Below are 17,438 nucleotides of genomic sequence, written 5' to 3'. Positions count from 1 at the left end.
ACAAAGCAGTCCTCTAAAAAAGAGACACACAGCACTCCTGTCAATTCTAATATAAACACTGTAATCTCGCTTATGTTGAGAAAGAAATACCACCACGTAGTTGCTAAGTAAAAGGTTTTCATTTTTGTTTCACCCTCATGGCCAATGGGTATCAGTGCAGCTCACTGCTTTTCAGCATAAGAGCGGAGGCTGCAGCCAGCTGTTATTCAACGGATGTCATAAACCATAAACGGCCTGTTTCAGAGTCGACCAGCGTGAGCATGCAATCAAAGCTAGACCAATGAATCTGGACTTTACATAATGAAGAATTAACGAAAGAAATTAAGAGAGAACATTTCTGCCACTGGCCTGTCCGGCCTCAGCGAATGCTTTGTTCTTGCAAGCTGGCTTTCCTCGAAACACCAGGGCCTACCCAAAATAACACGCAGTTCACCTGTGTGTCTCTGAGACTGCATGAGTGCAAATATCAAAGAGAGAAAGATAGCAGTGCTAGGAAAGCCTGCTGAAGTAAGGAAAACAGCAGAGCTTTCCTCCGGGAGTACAGTCAACATACTGCGTGAGAACTACACTTATCCAAAAGTCCAGGCTCAATTACACTGAATAATATTATGCGATTAGCTGGAATACTGAAGAGCTGCAGACAGACTGATGATATAAACAGCTGTTTCTTAGGTAATATTGGCCATGTTCCAAAAGTGCTGAATTCCACATTTCAGAATGATTTACGTGATGAGCACATGAACACCGGTAGCAAATAACTGGGCAAAAAGGCACAGGTTGCTCCCCCAGCTGTCTACACCTGCTGCAACCAATAACGACGGGACTTCACTGCATCCTTAAATGCTGCTGTTACTGCCAGAACCCTCTACACTTGCACTGTAATTCTGATTGGAATATTAAGCGTTGTTTGTGTGTGTGCGCGTGTGTGCGCACGCTCGCAATCGGTAGCAGTGATCTGCACGCAGCGTGTTCAAGGGGCCTCCAGAATGGCGCCGCAGCCCGTCCCAGAGAATATGCAAAGGGGGGGCGGTGGGTTGAGTCATCTCGTCTGCGCTGCTCCTCATCAAAAGCACAGGGCTCTGCAGCACGCCACATGCAAATCAGCAGCCTTTAAACAAAGCTTTCCACTGAGGAGAGAGAATAAAACCTTACCAAACGGAATGGATGAATATACAGTGCACGTATCCGCTGGGGGGGGGGGGTTCACATAAACAAGCCGACCCCTTTCATCATCCACGGCCTTCTCCGACAGTGCTACTGTAGAGTGGCTGTGCCTTGAGGAGACACAGGATCAGTGTTGAGGAGACACAGGATCTGAGATTTCATTTTAATCTCACTGCACGTACCTGACTTGTTGTTTGACAAGTTAGAAGTTACTTTTTTCCATTCAACATGCTCCTTGAATTTAACCTGCGGCCCATCGTGTATACACTGATAGTAACACTTGTCACTGTTACAGCTGGTGGGCTGTATAAACCCATATCTTGAAGGTTGCCCCATTCATACTCTCGTGTTTTTCCTGTTTATGTTTTCTGAAACAGCGGGGTTGAACAACAGGTCCCAGCAAGTTCCATTTGTCCCAGCAAGCCACAGACACATACTAGCAGGGCTGACCAGAAGTCATGGCCAGTACACTTGAGACTGCCTGTTAATATTTCTGGAACACCTATATGCACAGAACTATTCTATGTCAAGCTAATGTTTTATTTCTTAATGGCAAGTTAATATTTGCCCCTGGTAATCACTGCATACTGGTATTCGATTTTAACAAATAAATGATGTAAAATGCAACAATGACTTTTTCTGGTCATGAAGTGCTAGCAGTGGCGATGCTCAGCAAGGATGCACTGCATTCAACAGCCCCACCAGTAATATTGTGAAAGTTTTGCTGATAAACCAACAGTTCACTGTTAACTTTGCAGTGTTTTGCAACACCCTATAGCAATATCTACCATGCTGGGAGAGTGTTGCAACTGGGTGTTGAGGTCATCACTGTTTCCATTTCAGAATGCTCCACAGCTGTTTTATGTGTAGAATGCAGTCAGTTCCACAGCCCTCCTGTCCGGATTAAGGATGCAATGCTGCTGTATGGGGTACTACTTTGTGAAACTCAGGGGGAAAACGCGTTCATTTAAAACTGAATTTTCACACTTTAAAACACACTGACAAGTCAGTTAAAACGTCTGATGGTTCCCAGTTAAAGCTCATGACGGCGCACTGTTCGTGAAGGCTGCAAAACCCTGCTAATATTATTAAACAGTTAAGCAGTTAAATGTGTAATTTGTATTGTGTAACTGTTTGTTTTGTAAGTTCTAAGGAATAAAATGTCTAATTTTTTATGTAAGTACAAACTGGTGGTGTCTCCAAATCGGGATCACGTTGCCAGCCCCTCCGTACTCCCCTTTCCTCATCCAGCCCACGATGCTGTTGCTATGATACTGCAGACTGCCAGCCAGTGCGATTTCCTTGAGATGTTTCATTGTTGGTTAAGTTATGTAATAAAAGAGCTTCTATCTTTAAGATGTCAGGAATCTTAAGCATATCGCTGACACTGTTTCAGAGGAATGTCACAGGATAGAAATGAATGTCCAGGTTTGTTGGGCCTTTCCTGAAGCAGAGGTGAAACAGACATGCCCCAGTGAATCACAAAGGCACCTGCAAGGGCTGATGGGTAGTGCTGGAAATGAGATGCTGTGCGTTTTCCTGTTTCTGTTGCTCGGTCATGCCTGCCGGATCTGAACCGAATCATTACATACTAGCTTTACAATGGAGCCCTACACTGACGCAGTGCAGACACAAGGTCAATCAAAACTGCGTGGCCTGTAATTGACTATTTTTCAATGACATTCTCATGCTTAACATTTCCTCAGTCACAAGAGCGCATGATCCGGTCAGAGAGGTTTAGACAGTACTGCATGGTACTGTGGACAGAGCGCTAGGCTTGCTCCTGATCAAAATCTAGCCGTAGCTGTAATTTAGACAGGGCAATTGGGTCGCTGACAGTGTTTCATTGCACTGAGTAAGCTTCCGTCTAATTTGGTGTGCTTTTAACCGTGCAGACATAAAATACTTCAGCCTGCCCTGACACGCAGTGTCTCTGTGCAGATAACAGGTAAAGTATGCACACTTCAGAAACCCCAAACAACACACGCGGGGACCATGAAGAGCCAGACAATAGACACAGCACTTCAATAAAACACACTCAGGCAAACTGTTTTTGGATGAAATGATCCACAAAAATTCTATTGAAAAAGGCCTGTGCCTTCGTTTAGAACAAAGTCTTTTTATACGCGGGGCCATCTGGCGAAACTTCAAAGCTTGTGCTCGGTGTGTTGCACCTTAGCCATTCCCAGACCGAAGCATCTGTAGCACAGAGAACATCTAAAGGTATGAAAACCAGCCAGGACTGACCAAATTCAACACACGAACAGCTGGTCTAACAACACTGCCATTCACCCATTGGTAAATTTTCTCCTGTTCAGTGCACACTATCAGGCAGCACGGACAACAGCGTGTAGTGTGAACAGTACGAAGATGTCACACCACATCTGAGCATGTGTGAATGGTTCAACCGTGCTTCAACCAATGCCATGCTTACAGTACGGTCTAACGATCTAAATAAAATAAGTTAAGCGTCACTGCACACATCACTTCAATAAAAGCATGACTTAGGCCCTACGGATGGGGAAACAAAAGATAAGAGAATCACACAAATGCAGAACTTAAAACGGGTCCTCCTCTCTGGACCCCACAGCATCAGAGGGGTGTTGGGGACAGGGCGTGCGGTAGTGCAGCTGCCTCTGGGAACGTGCTGACATGTGCCAATAACGCAGGCCCTCGGCCTCCCCCCCACGCACACACAATGCGTGTCTGTCCCGGATTACAGGGGAAACATTGATGGAGCCACGCATCCCGGCCAGTTACGGCACCGTGGCAACCGTGACCAGCCAGTGACAGAAACATGCTCTTACCGGGTGATGGAATCTGGTGTGTGTGTGTGTGTGTGTGTGTGGTTCCACATAATCCTGTCTCGATTGTGCGGAAGCCCCCAGAGGAAATGTCACTGTCTCGCATACAGGCTGCTACGCCTGTCAAAGACACCACCCTCCTTCTTTAGCTTTACTTCCCTGCCTGAGAGACTGACATGACCTTCCTGTGCGTGAGCCGAGCGCAGCCAAAGCGTCCAGCCTCCAGAGGACACACAGTACCCGCACACAATCTCCGAACGGTCTCTTATCACAAGCACGACTGTACAAAGACACAGGGTGGGCGGGAGAGGGCCTTGTCATTCAAATAGTGGAGATTTGCTTCTCAAATACCCATGGTGAATGATGAACAGGTCTCGGCAACAGCAGTGCAGAGGTGACGGAGTCTACATCCTCACAGGGGCGGATATAATCCATCGGTCAATATCTACCATCTAAAGATTAGGTCATGTGCAGGTCCAAGCCAAAACAGCCTATGAGGAATACAAAGATAAGACTGGATCGACAGTGCTGCCAACAGCCACATTTTGATAAAGAGAGGGTGCAGGCAGCGGCGTGCTTCTGTGACTGTGATTATTTTCCAAAACCCCACGTACCTGTATGTGTGAACTTACCTTTCAATAGCCTTGCATACGAAAGTGAAACACTGGCTTCCCGTCACTTCTGATTTGACTACAATACCAGAGAGGTGTTCAAAGGCCAGCCCTGCTACTTCAGGGCAGCTGAAGAACATCTTTGTGCCCATCTTTTGCCCAATCTGCCCTTGACAGTAAATAACATCAAACAGGAGCAGAAATGTACAGCAAAGTCCACAGGCGTGTAGGTCTGAATCCAAGCTGGGGAGATGCTGCAAAGCATTTCACCTGAGCTGTTTCAATAAAGATAAAGATGCTTCAATACATGCAGATCAAATTAATGTGTAAAGCAGAAGCTGCCATCGATATTTATTTGCCATTCTCAGCAAATAAATGAGAAATTATGAACCACTGAGGGTTCAACTCCAGCAGCTAAAACACTCTCCTACCCAGGATGTCTCTATGCAAGACAGCTCTATTCAGAAACATCACAGGGGGGTTGTGTGTAGCCTGTTCACAATGCCACTGATGGAACAGTCCCGACTGCTGGGCTTGCGGCTCTTACCACAGATACAGCCATCCACCAAACTGGAGCTGGAGAACATGACCTGGTCACGGAGGAGAGGACCATCTCTTACGTTACAGCCTATTCCATTGACAGCTCTCATTCAGCACACTTCTCCCCTGTTGAGCATGTTCTTAAACATCTGCCATGCTTTTAATTCTTTAAAAACACGTGTAGGGAGCGTTCAGACAGCCTTGCCTTGACACACTACCCATTCATGCCTTAAAATTACAGAGTGCCGGATTTCACATTCTGTTGGAAACATTCAAAAATATTCTTTTCATGGTCTTGCTGACTAGATTCCTCTCATTTCTGTCAGCCCTCGGCACTATGGAGGACAGGAAATCCATCCATTGGCAGAAAACTTGGGGCTTTGGATGCTCTGTGAGCTGCCCCTGCTAATGCAGGGGCTCCCAGCCAGCCAGCAGCTGCCAAAACCATCCTTGGCAGAGAGGATGGTGACATGCCCAACGCTGGATTTCCCGACCAGTAGGACTTGTGCGTACATACCTGTCGCTGGGACAGAGGGAGTGGTGCTGCTGACACCGCGGTTTTCTCCCCCTCATCTTGTGAACATGTGTGGAGCATGTGTGTGAAAGGAAAACACCGCCTTCAACAGGAGGCTGCCCTGTGAGTTTAACCCCCCCCGAGTCACAGTGAACACCCTCCTCCACAAACAAATGGACCAAAGTTCACACGGCTGGCCCTTACTGCCAGGCTCTGAAAGACGTGCTCAGTTTGTGTGTCTGTCTGTTTCTCAGACCTGTCATTTGCAACCTCCACCTATTCCCCAGGGGACATTCCTCACAAAAATAAAAAGCGTGATATTACAGATGACTGACAGCACAGCGACACCAGTTTCACTTCTGAGGGTTCGAGACTGGAGCCAAGTGGTAAATCGTTTGTTTCTAAGTCAGGTTGTGAACATCTCTGTTATGTTAGAACAACGCTACAGAAATGCTTGTGACTAAAACTGAACACACAGCTCAGTGCAAATGCGTTCCAAAGCAAGCTTCTGAGTTTGCACCAACAGAAATTCAAACGATGGAAACTACTTATTTTACCTGATTAAACAATTTCACGACTTTATAAAGCATGAACAGCAGAACATTTCCAAACAGCTGTATATGAACGTGACAGACCATTTGTCAGTATATTCAACAGGACACTTTATAAATGGAACTTGATTATTGCCTTTGGACTGAATACAGATCTGCTTGTCGGCCGAATGCTAAAATAAGTCTACTGTTTCACCGGTTAATAACAGTCTGTTCATATTCCACACACCTTACATAATGAACTAATGTATTCTGCTGAGGCTGGAAATCATAAATGGCAGGAAAAATGTGACTTTATTGAATGGATAAAATGCTGCAGCTTGACTTGCACCTCGTGTGAAAATGTGCAGATTTGGAATAGCGTAGATTTGATAGCAGGACGGCCAGCAGAGCAGCAGGAGGCTGAGAGCGGAGAGAGAGAGGGATGCGTACAGCAGGAATGGAGAGATGTGGACGGTCAGAGGAGCGATCGGGGTGTGAGCAGTAGCGTTCGCTTCACGCACCTCCTCTGCTGCCATACTCTGCTAATCAAACAGAAGGCAAAAAAGGGGGGCGGGGCGGTTAGTCCGAGGGGGGAAAAAAAAGTCTCTGACACGAGCACGCACACAGTTTGGATTTGAAAAATCAATTGATGTTTGGTCCAACCCTGCAGCTTGGGCTGGAACAAAATGGGCATTCAGGCTTTTGGGTGCAGTCGGAGCAAACGGCTGCCTCTTTGGTTTCCACTGAATGCAGAGATGGGGCGAAAAAGAAAAGAAAGGAGGGGGGGGGGGAACCCATGCATAAATAAAGATGTGTATGTAGGGCATTCTGGCCATCATAATTGATCCACTGTTTTGTTTTTTTTGTTTTTTTTTTTCTCAATAAAAGAGCAGCTCGATTTGTTCCATCAGTTAAGCAGCAAATAAATGTGGCGCATCCCAACTCTTCAAAAGTAAACAAATAAAAAGCTGTGTCCATGGCAACCCAAGCTATTCCGCTGGACAGTTTTAATGAGACTTTGATCAGGCAGCGATGCTCTCACGAGTGGTTAAGCTTGGCTGTGGAAAGCCTGCGCCCTGCCAACCCACACGAGGCACCTACAGACCACAGTGGGCCGGGGCAAGCACCCCCCCAGGGGGGGTGGGGGGGGAGAGGACAGACAGTGCCACACACAGGGCCGTGGTTTAAGATGCGTGTCAAAACGGACAAATCACTCCGCATTTAGAAAAAGCCGCACCCGGGTGACTAACACAGCAAGAAATGGGTCCTTTAACACCTCACAGCTCACTCAATTGTCCCTCACAATGCCCTAGCTGCTGCAGATGACAGCGGTGACAGGGAAAATGTGCCACCGATGTGTGATCAAGCACCGGCTGAAGCCATTAAGCGCCGGCTCAACTAGTAGTATAATGACTCTTATATCAGCTCCAGCTGCCAGGCTAGGGACCGAGCAGAGACTCTGCCTGCCCCAAGAGAGGCACCGCGGGGAGGCAGATGTCACAGCAAGGCCACCCGGGCTCAGTCAGATGTTTGCAGGGGGGAGCCAGGAAACACACCATCTATCTCCATGATTTACGCGCACTTAATTGCACACCTCAGGTCAGTACCCCTGGACACAGAGACGTACAACTGCACATTCTGTCTTGCCTGCAAGCATCGGTGTCTTTAATTACAGGCATTTAAGCCAAGCTTTGATCTTTCTACTCCAGGATTTTTCACACGTAGGACAATCCCTCACACTCGCGCGAACGCACACAGATACACACACACACACACACACACGCATGTGTGCGGTGTGCGCACACACGAACACTCCGCCATGACTTCCTGTGCACTCCCATGGCGCTTGACCACTTCTCAGTTCCAGGTCAGCAGCCTTTCTTTCAACTGCTAATGTCAGGCTTCCAGGAAGAGATCACAACTTAGAATTCCCCTTCAAGGACTCCTCTGACCACACACTGAAAGAGGGCCGTTAACGGGACCAGGAGGATGAGAACTCAAGAGTGCCGACAAAAGTAGGAGGTGGGATTCCAGATTAGGCTGACCAGGAAAACAATGGATTTTCCACCCGATTGAAGCGGTCTGACAACACCAGTGCATTTCCCTAGCTAACAGTAGGCCGAATCTCTGACAGTCACAGTTACTGTTAATCTGATCAGATCGTGAGGTCCCACAGCGAGAGTCGGGGAAATAGTAAATCAGAGGAAATCAAATCAAATCAAATCAACGTCACCGTTTCACCGTTCATGCCCCGACCATGAAAACTACATTGGACTGCTGGGCCCTGCCCTTCTCAAGAGAATTTAGTACGTTACGTAGGCAGGGTTACACTAATTACCTTGCTAACTGGATAGCTGCTACTCAGCCAGGAAGCAAAAAAAGCAATCAATCACATTGGTTTCACATGACATGTAGCTAGCTAGCTAGCGATCCACATAGCTATCGTGAAAGTTAGCACAAAAATCAAATAACGTTAATTAACTAGCTACATCGTTATTTTGTGCACTTTACTATATCGAGCTCCCTTTCAGAAGGTGAATATCTGTTCTCCTTCAAACGGCAGTTTCAAACGACTAAACGACGTTTTCTGACCAATTATCAAAGTTAGCTACAACGTCAGCTACCCAATTTGGGGTAGCTAGGTTAACTAGCATTGTAAATTCACCTTAATGTAGGGGTTGTGCAGAACTGATGAAGGAAAATTCCTATCAGGGTGTCATGCTAAGTAAAAAATCTGTATAATTAATTAAATAGTTCATTTGCTTGATACGCAAACGTTATCCATGCCGTTTATTTACCAGCTGACGTTAGCTAACTTAGATCAACTGCACGAATCCACTCAGCTTGATAGACTGTTTTAACCAAGATTAGCTAACCAGCAAACTAGCTAGCTAACAGGTTAGTAACATTCCAGCTTAGTTATCCGACAAGCCAATTATTTCGACTTTAAGTAAGTTAACATTAGCTAGCGTTACCTAGTTGGCTATTGCGAAGTACACTACTTGCTAGGCTACCTTTCCTGCTAGCAACTTCCTTTAACAAACCTAATTTTAACGGAAGAAGTGCTATAATACTTCAAAATAAGGAGACACAACAATAACATTAATAGCTAGCAAGTCGTTTACGTTCATTCATTTTCACACTAACTTCTAACTCCACAATTGACATCCATGTAAAAATCTGGCATCAACTGCGTATGGCGCCAGAGTCAACGATTGTCAACCGGCCCCAATTTTCAATTTTTCAGTCAAGTTATTTCTCAACGAAAACGCAGCTAGCCAGCTTCACTAGCCTTTATGTTCAATAACCGGCTCATCATTTACAACTCCACTTCAGCCAGCAGCAAATAAGTCACATTCTTGTGAGAATAACGGTGTCTAAAAAACTTTTATTATGACAGCTAGGTAGCTAGCCGGCTATAGGGTCTAGCTAGTTAACATTAGCTGCCCGGCTAACGTTTATCGGCGTCCTCACTGAATGAGTTCCCCACTCCGCTCCTCAGTGACAAAAAAACTGAACGGAGAGACAAGACACTTCCAAAATGTCGACGTGTTTAAAATTTAACTTCCCTCCCGTGGCTTTGCACACAAACCTGGCTTAATGATTGCTCTAAAACATGTTATCTCTTACCCATCTGAGCTCGCAGCCCTTTCAGAGACGTCGCGCCATCCGCCATCTTTAGTGAAGTTTTTTTTATTTTTTTTTCTCAGCACATAGACCCGCGCAATACACGGGGACGTGGACAGCTCAGAGAGACATGGCGGGGAACACAGCGCCCCCCAGCGGGAATAAAAGGCTTAGCAGAGACGTGAAGCCAGCCAGACGGAACTTCTTTTGACAAATCAAATGAGAGGAAAAAATACATTATAAGAAAATTTGAATAAAAAGTAATGAGAATTCAGTGTAACAAAGCTAACTGCCTTATTTAATTATTTAATGTTTCGTTTGTTTAAAACATTAAACCATCAAAAATCTCTGCCTCATGTTACATGGCCAAGGACGTACTAGTGTCTCTAATATAGCCCTATGGGTAGACTGAGGAGCTTGCTGCCATAGCGACGAGATGCAAGTGTAGCTCGTTACAGACGCAGCACACTTGCGACCTTGTAAACACATCATCGAGGTTTACACTCACTGAGTTATTTACAAGTACCCTCTCTCTCTGTCTCATTCTTCTACACACACACACACACACACACACACACACACACACACACACACACACACACACACACGCGAGACCAAAAAACATTTTTTTTTAAAGGAAACTAATTCACACGTAATAAAAAGTATTCATTGTGGGAGACCTTGTTCCTCACAATATGTCAGCTACATTTGTGCAGCAAATTTATTTTTCAGCAATCTACAAAATACAATTGAATTAACGAAACAAATAAATGAACTCATATCACCTCACTGCTGTGAGAATGTGCGCACTTAGGTGAAACGAGCTGAAACAAACAGGGAAAGCAGAAGAGCACGGGGTTTGTGTCCTTGTTGTGACAATGGGCAACAGTGATACCACCCAGAATTCTGAGTCATGTCAGGATGAAGGAGAAAAGAAGGCAGACACTCTCTTTGTGGACTTACCTCAAGACGTGAGCTGAGGGATCTGTGAGCTGGCTGAGGGGAACTGCAATGCAGTTGTACTGACTCCCCCCACCACACCACACATTGACTCTCACACACACTAACACACATCCACACCCACACACACCCACACACCCACACACACACACACACACACACACACACACACACACACACACACACACACACACACACACGCACACGCCTCCCTTGCCTCTTCCCTCCACCCTAATTCCACCCACGGTATCATTCCTACTCCACTCCATCACCCGCTACTCCACTAGCATTCTCCCTCATGCATTTTTCATGGCAAACACAAGAGTCCAGGAACACTCACTGCCGCCCAGGTCTCGGTTGCATGGCACTGAATAATTCAGGAGTCTTAGTGTTATTTATCACTCAGGGAGGCAGGCAGTGAGGGAGATGGGGGTGACGAGGGGTTGTGGGGAGACATGGCTGCGTTTAGATGTAGTGTATGGCCACGTTTATCAGTCAGAGTCCAGGCACATTTGTTTCAACATGTCAGCTGATATCCCCAAAGCAAAGTCTATATTGCTGCAGATGTCCTGAGCATTGCCATTGTTGAGATCCCAGAGGGTGTCTGTGCATAGAGTTTATCTACCTGTGTGCACAGCTACATTTTCAGGGGGGCTGATGAGTTAAAGTCACTGGCTCTGCGGTGACCTCTGGTCCAGAATCCGCTGCTCCAAGTGAGATTATTTAAGGTTCTACTCCCCTTCAAATCACCTGAATTATGAATCTCAGACACATGACATGATCTCTGAATAGCCCTTAAAACACTGAATAAGGAAATGTAACTTGTCAAATCCGGGGTCACCCTCCGGAGTGATGCAAGCAGCTAAAATGCTGACAAATATGGCTTTGTGTTGGTTTCCTGTTTCAGGGTCAGAGTCTTTCTTCAGTGTGACATTTTATCTGCCTTTGTTTGTGGGTCAGTGGGTCAGATTCAGGGCGAGGTACAGGTGTTGTGGAGGCTGTGCGTGGCCACCAGGCCGTGGTGTATCCTGGAGACGAGGTCGGGGCGGGGCAGGGAGGCGGCGGCCTGTGCCAGCAGGGGCAGCAGCGTGTACGTGGAGGTGCGCAGGTACTGGAAGAGGTCCTGGAAGCCGTGCAGGTTGTTGAGGACCTCCGGAGGGACGCCCAGGGCGCGGCCCAGCCTCCTCATGCCGTCCCCACGGCCGCCCGCGTCCAGCAGCAGAGACAGGTCCTGCACGGTGTCATAGTCCAGCATCTCCAGATTCTGCCCTGCGCACACACACACACACACACACACGCACACGCACACACACACACACACACACACACACATTGAGGGCGCAGAGAAGTGTCAGCTGTCAGTAAGCAGTCAGGAAGGGCTGTCCGATCTCGCGTAATGTTCAGGTGCCGTATTAACAGAAAGGGTGTTGCCTCGTGTTAAGTCAGAGAATAATTGCCATTCAACTTCTCGTCAGTTCCAGAGACAAATATCACATGTTATTGCATGAAACCAAACTAATTTAGCTTATTTTCTTCATATATAAGGACATATACTTTCACACCTTTTACAGGTACATATACAGGTACATATGAACCTTTTTATGCATACATCTAGCAATTCACATGTGTATGTTTTTGTCCAGTGACAGCTAAATCAAACCTATTATTTTTCATAATTCCAGCTTGGCTGACTTAGTATAAGTAGGCCAACAACACAATGCTTTTTTCTCCATTAGGGTGAGCTAGGTAGATAGAGCTGTTCTTCAGCCAAACAAAGACACACGCAGCACTTAACTGCCCAGGAGACTAAGAAGCACAACTCCGAAGTGTGAATTACCGACCCCGATCAATCTTCCTCTCCCTCCTCCTGTCTCCAGTTCCATCTTTAGTTGTCTGACAAGACCTCATCAGTGTATGGTCCCTGAGCTCAACATGCACTTCTCAGATATCATACTATTTGCACAGCTTTTGGAATATAATACACGCACTTGACGTAACAATATTATCATTTGCTGAAGTACTGTAACATACTGTACACAGGCAGATGTGTAAAAACTCTAGACTAGGTGTTGGAATCATATGGTGGGCATTTAAGTCTTATTTGTATGGTTCTCATGTATGTTTGGAAAACGTACCTTTAGCCACTGTGCATATCTCCTGCAGCTTAAGATCCATCTACAGTGAAATATAAATAGAGGGACTTTCATTATATAATGACTGGTATATGAACCTGCCTATACCCATACACACAGACATACAGACACACACACACACACACACACACACACACACACAAACACCCCTACATACACAGACAAACATAAACTTTCAGTGTCTAAGAGTTTGTTTTGTAACACAGTTAACTCAAATCTAAAAGCCCAGCACAAATTAATAAACAATGTTTTGGCATATCAGGGTGTGAGGGAACTGTACCATGAGGTCATACACCAGCATCTATCTATCTTACCTCCTCCAGAGAGATCTGGGGCTGAGGGGTGGGGCCTGGGCCCTCATGTCCCTCCCACTCGCTGTCTCTGTCCCCGCCTTCGCTGGAGGACTTGATGTTTGTGGTCAGATTGATGACGATGGAGGGGGAATGCGTCTCTTTTTCTGGGCTCAGGGGATGCAGACTCCTAGGGAAAACGAACACTTCAGTCTCAAACGCTTAGCTTTGGCATCATGGTATCTAGTGAATAAACATTGCATGCCGCTTAACACAGGCTGCAGAGAGTTGCGAGGACCATGCTTTCCTCTGCCCGCTGTAAAGGTTATAATGTGCTGTGCCTTTAAGAGCACATTGCCTATTGGTCCTAGCAGCTGCGTCTGCGTATATTGGTGAGATTGGAGAAAGTAAGTCAGTCTCTCTCTTCTGTGGAACAACTGCAGTGCTCCCTATCTGTCTCTACCACCGCAAACCATAACGCCACAGCTTACGTATGCCCTTGTGGTTTATTTTCACGAGTCTGTAGTACATGTATGTCCAGGGTAGTGTGCCGTGGAGACCCGACATTATATGGTCGACGTTTTATTATTAAACTCCCCCCTATGAGTACCGCCAACTCTGTTGTCCCGTTGTCCATGGTATCAACAATGCTACAATACTCCAGATCCAAACACCAGCATGCTGAATTGCAGTCCCACCTGGGTGTGTCTTCTGTACCATGAGCCCACTGGTCGGGCTGTCTGTCCCGGCTGGGCGCGGCACAGGGCGGGACACAGGGGAGAAGCGTGTGAAGTGTTTCGGCTGGTCGGGGTCCAGAGAAGCTGCCGGGGTCAGTGACTCCCTTGCGTCCCTGCTCTGGGCACACAAGCAAGAGGTTTATGGCCTCTCCTGGATTTCGGGGTCAGGTTTTAGTACATTGCGGTAGGATTTGCATGTCGATCCAGAGGCATACTTGTGATCTCAGCACCACATCTGGCGTTGACGCTCGTTTGTGTGTTGTTAGTCATCTCCTGTTTGTGCAACGTTTTATGCCACTTTATTAGATGCACTGCGTAAGTCTCACCGGAAAAGAGTGCGTGCTAAATGACAATGATGAAATGTAATATAATTTGGTGTTTGCTCTGACATTTGAGCAGCTGAACAAGATCTAATTTGTGCTACACAGATAAAGAATGACACATGCTTTGTTATAGTCATGGTTAGCTGATATAGGGTGATAGGCCTGTGTGTGTGTGTGTGCGTGTGTGTGTGTGTGTGTGTGTGTGCGTGTGTGTGATGTAGAGGTATAGCTGAGAACTCACTGAGTCTCTCCACAGTCAGTAAGAAGACCCACAGCAAGAGCACCAGAAGGAAGGCAGAGGCAGCCGATGCTGAACCAATCAAAGCCATAGACGCTGGGACTGGCTCCTCCCCTGGATCAGATAGACAGAAACTACAATATGGTCAGCTGACGCAACATACCTCTGGCAGAACCTCTGGTTGGCTGCGCCCCTGAAACAGTGACAATCAACCCTTGGATAGCGAGCTCATCAAGTAATACTATTCATAGGGTGCACTGTCATTCAAGGCATTGATCAAAGGTCATAAAACATATAGGAATGACAGAGTAGTTGCAATGAAAAAGGTGTTGTGAGACTTTTTTGAGATGCTGTTTAAGAGTGCTGATGCTGTGTTGTGGTCTTACCTTCAGCCATATGTTGTGGGGTGCGGGGTAAGCACTCTTTTCGGGCCCTCCCTGTGGGACTGTAGCAGGGCATACACAGGGGCTCCATCTCCCCGCTCTTTCTTCTCATCTCGTAAAACCTGCGCAGAGATGCAGGAGCATGTTCACCATTGTACCCAGAGTGAGTGTGTGTGTGTGTGTGTGTGTGTGTGTGTGCGCATGTGTGTGTGTGTGCGTGTGTGCGTGTGCGTGTGTGCGTGTGTGTGTGTGTGTGTGCGTGTGTGTGTGCGTGTGTGCGTGTGTGTGTGCGCGCGCGTGTGTGTGTGTGCGCATGTGTGTGTGCGCATGTGTGTGTGTGTGTGTGCGTGTGTGTCTGTGCGCATGTGTGTGTGTGTGTGTATTTGTGTTTGTATGTGTTTGTGTGTGTGTGTGTGTGTGTGTGTGTGTGTGTGTGTGTGTGTGTGTGTATCGGTGCGTACTGTATTAGGCTGTATCGGTCTGAGAGCGGCCCTGCTGCACTCACCCTCCCAGGCAGCCCCCGCACTGCGCATTGCTCGTGGCTGAGCAGGGCGCCCGCTCCTGTCGGTTCAGCAGGGAGCACTGGGTACACTGCCAGCAGGGTGCCAGCCCCTCCTCCGCGCTGAACTCCCCCTCCCCGCACGCCACACAGCGCCCCTCTCCCCCATCGCCATAGCCACAGTCCTGGGGCGAAGAGCAGATGATTAGATGTGGCAACCGCTGTCACAGCTACCAACCACTAAGTGCAGTATCACAGAAAAACAGCGTGGCATAGTGGTTAAGGAGCGGACTCATAACCGCAAGGCTGCTGTTCACTTCCTCATGGGGGCACTGCTGCTGTACCTTTGGGCTAGGTACTTAACCCACAATTGCCTTAGTAAATATCCAGCTGTATAAATGGATAACATTGGATAACAACAATGGATAACAAAAAAACCTGCCATTGATGTAAGTTGCTCTGGATAAAGGTGTCTGCTAAATGCCAATAATGTAATGTAATGTAAACACGCAACATGATCATTTGTTTTGAATGCCAGTTCCCAACAATAAAGGAGCCCAATCTGCAGAGTGATCATGAGAGGATAAGTACATACTGATTGGTCAATTCCCTCGAGTTTCCTTTGCTGCTATGTTGTTCTGATGTTTTGGTGGTTACAAGCGTGTGCCTGCGTTAGTCACCTCCGTGAGCTGCTCCCCCGGGCCACACGTGGGGCAGTCCACACAGCTGCCGTTGGGGTGCAGGAACTGTGCCTGGTCGCAGCTGGGGTCAGCCGTCACCAGCACGCAGCAGCACACCTGAGGAGACGGAGGGAAACCAGTGTCAGACCAAACCGCTGGTGCCTCAGCGCTCGGCTGAGGAAGACCTACTGAGGAAATTAAACAGGTGAAAAGTGCTCAGGACCTACCATCAGGAGAGCTGCAGTGACACCAGGATCCATTGGACAAATCCTCAGAGTCCTGTGGTCTGTGCTGTATTGATAAAAGGTTGATGAGGTTCTTCAGAGCGCTAGTGATTCAAGGCCTGGGTTGCAGTGTTCGTTTGATTTAAAGGGAAACATTGCCATCTAGTGGCTGTTTTTGGGAAATTCATGTGCCACCATGGCGTGAGGGAATTCCTGAACTGCTTTGTGTAGCAGAGTTTCTACGCAGCTGCACTGCTGTAATAAAAAAAATGTGAAACGACAAAACTGTGAAATTTACAATAATGAAACTAATATGCAGGTTATATATACCCCTGTTGTATTTTGAGGCAACTGCCATCAATATTTTAACCTCATCTGGCAAGGCAAAAAGACTATCTCTGAGAGCAGAACTGGTATCTTGTTTTGAAAACCGTGACCTGAAAATAATTAGGGTCAAAGTAATCTTCAAAATAATAATCCTTCAACACAAACTTGTCATAGAGGATATTTTTGGGCTTCACCAGTGCCATGCAATGCGATGCCCAGTTTTGTAGGCAACTTGTTCTTAAATATTAAAAATTGACAAAACAGAAAAGCATATATTAAATTCAAATAAAAACAATACTTTTCAAACAGTCACCTAATGTAACATTCAGGCAAAGGTTTTAAACAGATCAAGCTATAAATGAAACCGATTAAAGTTATTTTACATAAAAAAAAAAAAAAAAAACAAATCCATGAAGCATCGAAACTGTGTTTAACATGGGGTAACACTTCCTAACACGGCACCTTGTAGATTAGTCCTACCTTTCTGGCTGAATCCCTTTGGTCTCTCACTCTGTGTCCCCTCACCACCGTACGGGTGACAGTAGGCTGTTAGGCTATGCTTGGAGCCGGGTCTCCGCCACCAGGACTGGGGAATGCTGTTCACTCTTACACTGCATTCCACGCCCATGGGTGTGAGACAGAAAGCACCTGTAACACCAAATCATAAGGGGGGAACCCCCACCCCACCCCAGCCCGCCTCAGAGGCACCGAGCCAAACTGTGATGCAGGAGGGTTCCCCTAGAGGGCACCGGAACCTCCGCGTGCGTGGGACACGTCATCGGCGGCCTTCTCGGGTTCGCCCTCATTGTGCAGCTCAAACAGGCTCTGTTC

At 46.9% G+C, this 17,438-nt stretch overlaps 2 protein-coding genes across 2 annotated transcripts in view; both read right to left on the bottom strand.

Moving 5' to 3' along the window:
* LOC118790724 (ensconsin-like) overlaps positions 1-9,855 on the bottom strand; it is a 33,188-nt gene extending 23,333 nt beyond the window's left edge. The window contains exon 1 of the mRNA XM_036547715.1: positions 9,797-9,855. Within this exon, the coding sequence (XP_036403608.1) occupies positions 9,797-9,842 (46 nt within the window). The 5' untranslated portion in view covers positions 9,843-9,855. The remainder of the gene's footprint in view (positions 1-9,796) is intronic.
* Positions 9,856-11,723: 1,868 nt separating this feature from the next.
* LOC118791272 (tumor necrosis factor receptor superfamily member 27-like) lies at positions 11,724-16,316 on the bottom strand. The gene is made up of 8 exons (XM_036548576.1): positions 16,284-16,316; positions 16,057-16,173; positions 15,383-15,561; positions 14,881-14,999; positions 14,498-14,608; positions 13,914-14,051; positions 13,221-13,363; positions 11,724-12,017 (listed from the first exon to the last, which is right to left on the bottom strand). The coding sequence occupies exons 1-8, from the start codon at positions 16,314-16,316 to the stop codon at positions 11,724-11,726; spliced, it is 1,134 nt and encodes a 377-aa protein (XP_036404469.1).
* Between the last annotated feature and the right edge of the window lie 1,122 nt (positions 16,317-17,438).

This window comes from Megalops cyprinoides, chromosome 16 (genome assembly GCF_013368585.1).
Source record: "Megalops cyprinoides isolate fMegCyp1 chromosome 16, fMegCyp1.pri, whole genome shotgun sequence".
Classification (NCBI taxonomy): domain Eukaryota; kingdom Metazoa; phylum Chordata; class Actinopteri; order Elopiformes; family Megalopidae; genus Megalops; species Megalops cyprinoides.
This window is presented reverse-complemented; position numbering and strand designations above follow the sequence as displayed.